This window comes from Erinaceus europaeus, chromosome 7 (genome assembly GCF_950295315.1).
Source record: "Erinaceus europaeus chromosome 7, mEriEur2.1, whole genome shotgun sequence".
Classification (NCBI taxonomy): Eukaryota; Metazoa; Chordata; class Mammalia; order Eulipotyphla; family Erinaceidae; genus Erinaceus; species Erinaceus europaeus.
In genome coordinates, this window is record NC_080168.1 from 28740558 (window position 1) to 28750020 (window position 9463).

At 52.2% G+C, this 9463-nt stretch overlaps 1 protein-coding gene across 2 annotated transcripts in view; it reads right to left on the bottom strand.

Annotated features, from left to right (window-relative positions):
- The window catches only part of NRP2 (neuropilin 2), a 143530-nt gene extending 134452 nt beyond the window's left edge, over positions 1 to 9078 (bottom strand). Inside the window, exon 1 of one of the 2 annotated variants that reach the window (XM_007520196.3) lies at positions 7922 to 9077. In XM_007520196.3, coding sequence (XP_007520258.1) covers positions 7922 to 7994 — 73 coding nt within the window. In that variant the 5' untranslated portion in view covers positions 7995 to 9077. Of the gene's footprint in view, positions 1 to 7921 lie in introns of both variants that reach the window. The other variant, XM_007520199.3, reaches the window with a different exon arrangement.
- Between the last annotated feature and the right edge of the window lie 385 nt (positions 9079 to 9463).

Below are 9463 nucleotides of genomic sequence, written 5' to 3' on the forward strand. Positions count from 1 at the left end.
AGGGGCACTATGGGGTGCAGAAGGTGGAAGGTCTGGCTTCTGTAATTGTTTCCCCGCTGAACATGGGTGTTGGCAAGTCGATCCAAACTCCCAGCCTGTCTCTCTCTTTACCTAACTTGACTCCTGTTTGATTCACCTTGGAGGAACTTTACAGGATCAAGCCCCATGTCTTTTCCAAAAGTCACGCTCAATGTGGTTTGACAAATAAATGACTGAAGTAACAGCAAAAGAATCCGCAGGCATCACAAAATCTAAGACACCGGAAGTGGTTCTGCTTCTCTAGCTACTAGTCTTCCTTCCTGACACACAGCCCGTTATAAATGAGTAAGGCAGAGCTAGCTAGTGATCACCATGTTTGCTTGACTCTCTCAACTCAAGAAATAATGGTAAAGCTCAAGGGCCAGGTGGTGTGGCACACCTGGCTGTGTTCACACATTACCATGCTCAAGGACCCCGGTTCAAACCCCTGGTCCCCAACTGCAGAGGGTATGCTTCAGAAGTGGTGAGCTGGTGCTGCAGAGATCTCTCTTCCACTTTCTCATACACACCCTCTCTCTCCCTTTCCCGCTCAATTAAAAAGTGGTCAAATAAAAGTGGTCCAGGAGGTGGCACAGTAGATAAAGTCTTAGACTCTTAAGCATGGGGTCCCAAGTTCAATCCTCATACCAGAGTGATGTTTCGTTCTGTCCCTCTCTCTCCTACTATCTTTCTCATTAGTAAATAAATAAAAATCTTTAAAAATAAATTAAATAAGATATTTAAAAATAATAAAGTTCAAAATATACTTCCACTTTACTTCTAGTAAAGGCAAAGTTCCATAATCTGAGGATTTACTTGCCCCCTCAACCCCCAAGGCAAATTATAGGTATCTATTGTCAGTAGCACTATACAAACTCTGACTTCATCACTAGACCATTTGCTGGTACCAGATTGTCTGTTGCCGGGTTTGGTTTCACTATGTTCCAAGCACCCATCCACTCCACCCCACTTCCCTCCCACCTCACCCCCAATCTGCCTTTGGGGCACATCTGTTTTATTTTTCCCCTTTATCAAACACTTATTACCGCTTGGTTCAGTGATTTGAAATTCTCTTTATCTTCTTCCCTGAAAGACTGGCCAGGACCTGGATCACTGGTTATCGCAGGATCTTTGAGAGGCAGTGAGCAGGGCATCACTGGACATTAAGCCAGCCAGCAGCTCCTCCCACTGAAGGCTACTGGGGAAAGCTTTCCTTTTTGTTATCCCCAGCCCCTCTTTCTTCCTTTCCCTTTTCTTTTTTTTTATTTTATTTTGAGATTAGATCATGACTCTTATGAAGATCCAGAGGGAAATGGGATTATTAAGAGTCTTGCTGGGTAAAAGCTATTGTGTTTTTATGATGACTTTTTTTTAAGAGTTCAGCTGCTAAGGGGCCTTCATGCCAGAGTAGAAATTATTACACATTTGGGGGACCACCTTCACCAGAGAGTTCCCTGCTGAGCACATTTTCAGTGATGAAGGATGGAAGAGGAGAAGAGGAAAGGGCAGAGAGTAAAAAATAAGTGCAGGCAAGAACATGGGGAGGGAGGAACTGTGAAAAAGTGACATAAATCTAAGAGGAGAATCCAGCAGAGAATATCTATCCTCAAAGAATAGTGTAGTGAGAGATACTCTGATGCTTATAAAACACAAAGGTTTACTGGGGTAGAAGCTGAGAATGCGTAATTATTTACTTATAAAGAAAAGCATAATAAAAATAACATAAATTTACCACAATGGTTAGGGCGTTTACTATGATCATGAGAGACTGTTAAGCCTCCCAGCTGTCTGAAAGATTAAATGACCTCAGTCTAGGCTTAAAAATGTCCTAAGCAGTATTCTATATAATCTGATGTAGTGCCCTACGAAGTAGTTATTATTATCCAATTACTTTTTTTTTTCTCTCAGATAAGGAAACTGAGGTACAGAAAGATTAAGTACTCTGGATCAGAGCTGGCAAGTGGTTAAGCTGGATTTTAAACTCCAGAAGTCTGATACCAATGCTTCACAATCTGGGACCTCTGATGAAGGTCTTCCCCTAACCTAAGTGGTAAACCAAATTTAGTGGCATTTATGGCAAGACAAATGCATTGCCTGTTGGAAAACTTCTTTTTCTCTTCCCATGCCAGTAATCTGTCTGCTTAAACAATGAGAGTTGTGTTCCATGCTGGGGTGTGAGTGGGCTGGAAGCGCTTAACACCTTCTCCACTCTCTGCACCCACAGAAACCCTGCTCCTTGTCATCCCAGCTCTCTTTCCTATGTTCTGGCAATAGCTCTCTCTCTCTCTCTCTCTCTCTCTCTCTGTGTGTGTGTGTGTGTGTGTGTGTGTGTGTGCGCGCGCGCAGAAGGATCAGGTTTGAAGCCCTGTGTTTTAACATGGGAAGGTTTGTTGTTGGCAACTCTCATCTCTCCCTATTCTCAATCCAGTTCTCCTCTGTCCTGAATACCACATTGTTATTGTTCTACTGGAAAGGGGCAGCATTTTCAGAAATGGGGGGATTTATTTTTATAGCACAGCTGGTCTGCCAAAGGTCACATAATTTGGCAACATTCCCAGTGGTTAAAAATTAATTTCTCTGTATTAATACAACCCAGGTCCCATAGGATCGAAGCTCAGCCTTATCTAAACTTGACAGCTTCCTAAACCATCAGAAGATGCTTTCTCCTGTAGGGCCAGCCATGAAGCAAGGCCACAGTGTCCTGGATTCTAACCCCAATGAATCCTGTTAGGTAGTGAAACTACAACCTTCTTGATGATTCCTTATCAAAGAAGATGAAATTTTGAAAGAAAAAAAAAAAAGGAGGACAAACAGTCTCAGTATCTTCCAGGAGTGGGTTAATTAAGTTCTTACTCAGAAGCAACAGTAGTTCAAAGAGACTTAACTTCTGAGGATCAAACACTTGTTTGCCACTCAGAGAGGATGCTTCAAATATCCAGTGGCAAATGATGGTCAGATGACAGAATACTTCAAATATGTTAATTATATGACCAACCATTGCCCAGTCACTTTTTATGTCCTTTCTAGTTACTGTATGAAGTTAAAAAGGTATACTTTTTACTTCCCTCTCTTTGAGAAAAAAAAAAAATCTGGGTGTGTGTGGATCTCATCTCTATTTTGCAAAGTCTTTGCAAATAAACTTTCAGAAAATATACTGTTAAATGAACCTGGTTCTGAGATCTGTCAGCTCAGGACTGTCACACATGGGCTACCTAAAGTAGAGTGAAATGAAAAACCTCCAGCAGAGTCCTCAAGATCTTCTAGCTCCTGGAGGTGTCTCCCTAGAATAGGCCCCCACTTACACCACACACACATTCCAGGCTCCTCCCAAAGTGTTATTTACAAATTCATGTCTCTTGGGCATTTGGAAACCCAGCTTTTTCTGTACTTTGAAGATAGGAAACAGCCTTTATGTTGCAGAATGTGGACTTTACACTCAATAGTGGAGGAGGGCCATTTGGCTGACAGCAGGAGTCCTGTCTAGATAGCCCCGGGAGGGATCCAGTCACCACTGCCTCAGCTGTCCTCCCCCCTTTTATTTTACTGGTAGGGGTGCTCTGAGGCTTAACCAGAGGGCTCCAAGGAATGGCAAGAAAGACCAAACCTGCGGTGGTGCTGCTGCCTAGGCATTCAGTCCTGCCAGGCACATCTTGGGCAAGAAAGGGCTTGTCCTGGAGCCCTCCTGGTGAGCTCTCCTCTCTCCACGGGTTTGCACCCTGTGCTCTGCTGGCACCTAGATTCACCCGGCTGTTTATGGGGTAAAGTTGACTGGGCACCGAATGAATGCAGGCAGGAGACCTAGAGCCCAGAGAGGGTTGTTTGTGCAGAAACTAGGAGTTTATAGTTCTGCTTGTAAATTATTATGCCTGCCCATCGCCATCTCGAATTCTAAGCAGGCAGGCTTAGAAACCACCTTCAAGACCTTATCCGGCGCCTAGACCATCATCGCTTCTCTTTCAGGATTTGTTTGAACCCAGACCTGTCTCTCACAGCCAATTTACACCTCTTATCTGATCTTCCAGTCCAGACACAAGGTTGAATTGACCGCGTCTGCCCGTGTCCATGGCAATGGTGTTAAACCCCAGCACGGATCAAAGCTCTGCGGAAGGAGGGAGTGAAGAGGGGGCTGGGAAACTGACGGAGGGTAGGGGTGAGGGAGTGGGTCAGAGGAACCTGGTGCTTTGGGCTCAAAAGCGTTATGTCCGGGAAGTGGGGACCTTGGGGCGGGCAGTTGCCAACGCTTGAAGAAACCCATTGTCAGGGTTTGAATGATTTCCTGAGCAAAATCCAGGCCTCCGAGGACCACGACTAAGTTTTGCAAACAAATGGCCGGGCGCTGACCGGGAATGGCTAGCGCCAGGGGGCTCTCCTCTCAGTCTGAAACCGAAAGAAAGGGGGTTGGAGGCGGGAGCGCCGGGCAAGCCCACGCCAGCAAACCACACCAGCAAACCCGAACGTCTCCTCGCCCTTTTCAGAAGAAATTCAACAGGAGCTGCAGCCAGCTACTCGGTAGGGCTGGTTCTCCCTAAACCTCCAGCTCTGGAAAGGAGATCCCATCCCCAGGTCCCAGATTCCCAGAGGGGCAGCTGGTTCACTCCACCACCACCAGCTGCAGCCCCCCGCCCCACCCAGCTCTCCAGCTCCCGGACGTGCGCACCGAGGGGCGCTTGGAACCCCGGGATGTGTGTGGGGGGGCACTGCTGCAGTCGCCCGAGGCAAGGGGTGGAGGCAACCACCAAATCACACCGCCCTCCTCGCCTCCTTAAACGAGTGTTAATATTAAAAAGAAATCAATCAGCGAAAATGAAGCATCGCGGGCGAGTATTTCTTGTTCTCACGCAGCAGCGTAAAAGCGCGAAACAAGGCTACGGGGAAAGGGAGGCGGAACTGGCCCGCAGCTACAGAGCTTCCTATCGGGGAGGGAACCACAGCGGCGGCTGAACTTTTAGGCCACGAGGCCGCGTGGAGCAAAAGCCGCAAGCTTTTCTGGGGGTGGGGCTGGGGCTGGGGGTGGGTATCCTTAAATCCCGAGGAGGAGGAGGGGCCAGACTGGAGAAATTGGAGGCGGCCAATTTCCACCAGGCTTGAACTCGTTGTAGCTTTCGCTGGGAATATTTTTGCCCAGTAGAATGTTTATGGATCACTCGCCTCTGCTTCTGTGGCGTTAGAGACTGCATGGTGATGGTGGAAGGGGGGGGGGCGTCCCGCCAGCCCGCAGCACCGCCAAGTGGATGCCCGCACTCTGCGCGCTTTCACCTGCCTGGGCGCACCCGGCGATCGTTGGAGCTGCTGGCAACCGAGCAAGTTGCGCGCGTTCCCGCACTTCGAGCGGGCTCCTGGCGGTCTTGCAGCCCATGGCTCCGGAATCCCACCCTGGCTTCCAGTCACCCAGCAATGCGGGGCGCTGGGCCCCGAGCCACAGCCCCCCCTCACCGCAGCCCCCTCTTGAGCCGGCCCCCAGGGACAGCAGAAGGAATGCAGCACGGAGTGGAGCGCGCGAAGCTGGAGGGGGCGCTCTGGGCTGGGTCCACAGCACAGCCCCCAGAAGCCCAGCAATCTGGCGCGGGGTGTGTGTGGGGGGGGAGGGGGCGGGTAGGGCGAGGCGAACGCGAAGCAGCCAGGTTATTCGCTTGGTGTTCCTCCCACACACACCCACCAACTCCGGCCACGCACACCCCCGCATGCACCTTCTTCACGCCCATTCCCGACTCTTCCCGGGAACGGGTTCTGGCCACTGGCTGCAGGGCTGAACCCGTCCCCTCCTGGCCGGGTGAGTCAAGAGGTCTGCTGGGCCTCGCCCTTTGCCACCCTCTCTACCAGCTCCCAGGGTGCTAATCCGCTGCTCCTACGGAAACGCCGAGCGCTTGGGAGCTTGCTACTAATTTTTCGGGGAGCTGGGGGTGGGGCGGGGCATATGGCTCCCGATCAGGTGCCAGTTCCAAGTCCTACCCAGAGATCTGACCCCTGGGCCCTCAGGCTGCCAGCAGCCGCGTGGTGAGTGCCCAGTTCCGCGCCCCACAGCTTCTCCAGAAGTGACGCAGCGCGGCCCCGGGCTGGGGCGGGAGGGGGCTCTGCGGCGTGCGCAGGAGGCAGGTGGCAGAGCGGGAGCGAGTCCGAGCCGGTGTCGCACTCACACGTTCGCATTGAACACACAGAACTCGGGGACAGCTGTGCGAACATCTGGGGTAGGAGATGGGCCCTGAGTCTTCACGCGATCCCTCTCGGCTCCTCGCGGCACTCAGAGCCTGAAGTTATGCGTGTGCCTGTGTTTGTGCAAGCTCGCACGCTGGTGTGTGCGGTAGTGTGCGCGCACTCGTGCGGCGAGGCCTACTGGAGTCCACGTCTGAATACAGAAAATACCCTGGGCAATCTCACCGCGCCTGCTATACACACACATACATACATACATACACACACCGCGAATCATACAAACATCCATAATTTATGCAATATCCCATTCTGTGGGAAGTAATTAAATTTAGCTTCAAGCTGGGAATTTAGAATTAAGGCTGGAGGGATTGCAGAGGCGCAGGCATTTCCCCCCCGCTCCCCACAGTGGGTCCCGCACCCATCTCTGCAGTTGACCTTAAGGCCAGCATGGCAATGGAGGAGCAGCAAATCTGTGGACTTGTCTCTTATCTTCCTGTCCAGAAATCACTCCAGCTTCAAGCAGGTACAGGGATATGAGAATCCCAGTCTCAGATGCAAGGCTTTGGCATTAGTCAAACCAGACTCCCGGACCCACTGGTGCCCAAGAGACTGTGGGGGTCAGCCCTAGCACTGTGGCCATAGCTTTAAGAATGCATCCTGGTAAGACCATTTCAGAAAGGCTTTTCTCCTCTCCTCTCCTTCCTTTCCTTTTTTTCCTCCATAGATGGTCTCACCATTCTCAGTCACCTGTAGCAGCTGCTAAGAGTTTTGTTAGATTCCTGTCACAATTCCCAGTGGGGTGAGAGGCTCACCCCAGGAAAGTGGTCTGCAGGAGGAAGAACAAGCCTCACTGGACTCCCTGTAACTAGAGAATCCATCTCAGGAAGTATAACCCTTTGCCACTTAAAGCTCCCCCACATACACTGGCCCCAGACTGGGACATGGCCCTGCTTATCTCTGCAGTCAGTCCACACACCCTTCTTGGCAGTGGTTGAGAGCAAATTCCACTCAAAAGTTTCTAACTACTTCACAAGAGTGAGAGGGACCTTAGAGGGCTATGCAGTTTGTTTTAGCTAATTTTTTTTTTTAAGAAAAGAACATATGATTGACATTCCCAGAAAACATACAGATGTGGGAAAGGGCAAGGATGATAAACCATCTTGGTTGCCAGCAGCACTCAGACCCCAAGCCCCCTGCTCAGAGGCAAGCCAACTCACTCCCTCATCCTGAGCCCTGGATTCTGCAGCACATCAACACATTCTAAAAGAACCTCCAGCACTGGAAAAAGCAAACTAGACTCATGTCTTTCCCAAGCCCTTCAGTTAACATTGCTCAATGTAGCTAAGTGGAGGGAATGCAAATGATTTATATTTCGCTGGCTAGGTTGAAGAAACTCAAGGGAGATGTGTTCTGCTTCAAGACAAGGGAAAAAAAAATTCCCCCAAAACTGTAATGCAAAGGCTTTGTAGTATTTTTAAACCTTTGATTCAGTCCATATGTGACATCTGAACACCGCCAAAATCTGTGTTTCAAAACACACACACACAGACACACACACTAGCAGGAGAGAAAAGTTGGGTTTTTAGCAAGGCTGGTGGTGTAGAGAGAGGGCCGGCTGGGATCTCTCTAAATTAATCAGTATTGAGAGAACCTCCTTCTATGCCATTCTCTGCAGTACCCCTGCACTAGCAGTCACATTTAAAAAGGAAAACCATGTAGAAATGAATGGGGGGGGGCACTTTCTCGGGCTTACCTGGTTGGCCTCTCACTCCATGTCCTGAAAAGCAGAGAGCTAAGAATACCCAGGTGAGAGCAAACATGTCCATTTTGGAAGAGTCTTTCTCCAGAGCTGGGCTTGTGGGTTTTTTTTTTTTTTTTTTGTAGAATTATGCCTTTTCCCCCCTCCTTCTTCTTTCTCACTCTCTCTCTCCCTATAGCTCTATCTCTTCTGTTCTTCTTTATACAGTGGCTTCTACAAAAGGTCAGAATGTTTTCCTTCTGGGTCCCGGCGGCCTGTCTTCACCTGTATTCTTGCCGGATCCCCCACCTCACCAGGAGAGCAGCTCTCAGAGTCAGCCAAGAGGGAACAAGCCGGGAAGAGGGGACGGGTTTCCTCTCTTAAAAAACAAAAAACATTTCTGTCCTCTCTAGTTCCTCAAAGTCTCGTTTCCTTCATCCTACAACATCACGAATGTTTCCGGAAAGCCGAGCAGACAGAAATGATAACAAGGAAAGCCAAAGCTAGCCTTGGACATCACCCAGCTCCGGGCAGCGGAATGGGCTCAGAGGCGTAGACTGATACGCATCCCCCGGGCACCGGGACGACAGGCGGATGGAAGCAGTGGCAGCCGGACGGCCCGAGTGGGAGGCGGCCGGCCCGCTCCTGCCTTCGTCCGGCTCCCCTGGCGGGAGCCTCCCCCAGCGGCTACACCCGCTTGGCCGGCCGCTGGAGTGGGGTCTGGGGAAGGAAGCCGCCGCCGCGGCGGTTGCCGGTGTTGCTGTTGGTGCTGCGGGCGGTGCGGAGGCGGCCCTGGGACCTCCCGGGGGTGAGCGCGCCCCTCGTCGGCTAGGCTGCGCCGTCCGCCCGCGCTCACCTCCACCTCGCCCCTGGTCCGCGCGTCTGGGGAGGTGCCGGGGGCAGGCTGCGGGCTGCTGCCTCGCTCGGCGTCTCTGCTCCCCCTCAGGCTCCCTCCTGCCTTTTCAGGCCGAGCAGCATGTGGATGTCAGAGCCACCGCGGCTATCCGATTACGCGCCGGCTCAGGGCCCGCCCCTTCTGTGTTCCTGATTAAAGAGGCAGAGCGGAGACGCGCGGCGCACAGGCTCCCAGCTCGAGAGGGGCGGGCGGCGGCTTCCACAAACCCTCCCTGTCCGCCGCCGCGGGATCAAAGTTAAAGCACCTCCCACCCGCTACTCCTCTCCCACCCCGCACCTCCCGCCCATCCCCGGCGCCTCTTCCAGGCTCCCCCGCGACGTGCAGCCCCGGTGCGTTACGCCCCGGGGAAGGGTGCGCCCTCCCGGGCACCTCCTGGGCGTGCTGCCCTCGCCCTTGGCCACGCAAGCCCTCGCCCGAGGGAGACTCCGCGGGAGACGGAGGGGGCTCCTCGCCCACCCGCCACCCCCGCCAGACTCCTTGACTTGGATGCCACACACGGAGAGCCCGACACAATGCCCCCGCGCAATGGCGTTGCGGGAGGAGCTGGGTGGCGCGCTGCTGGCGGCGGGGAGCCGGGTGGGGCTCGGCCGGGAGGCCGTGCAGGCAGCGGTGCGTGGCGGCGACACACTCGCTCAGCCCTG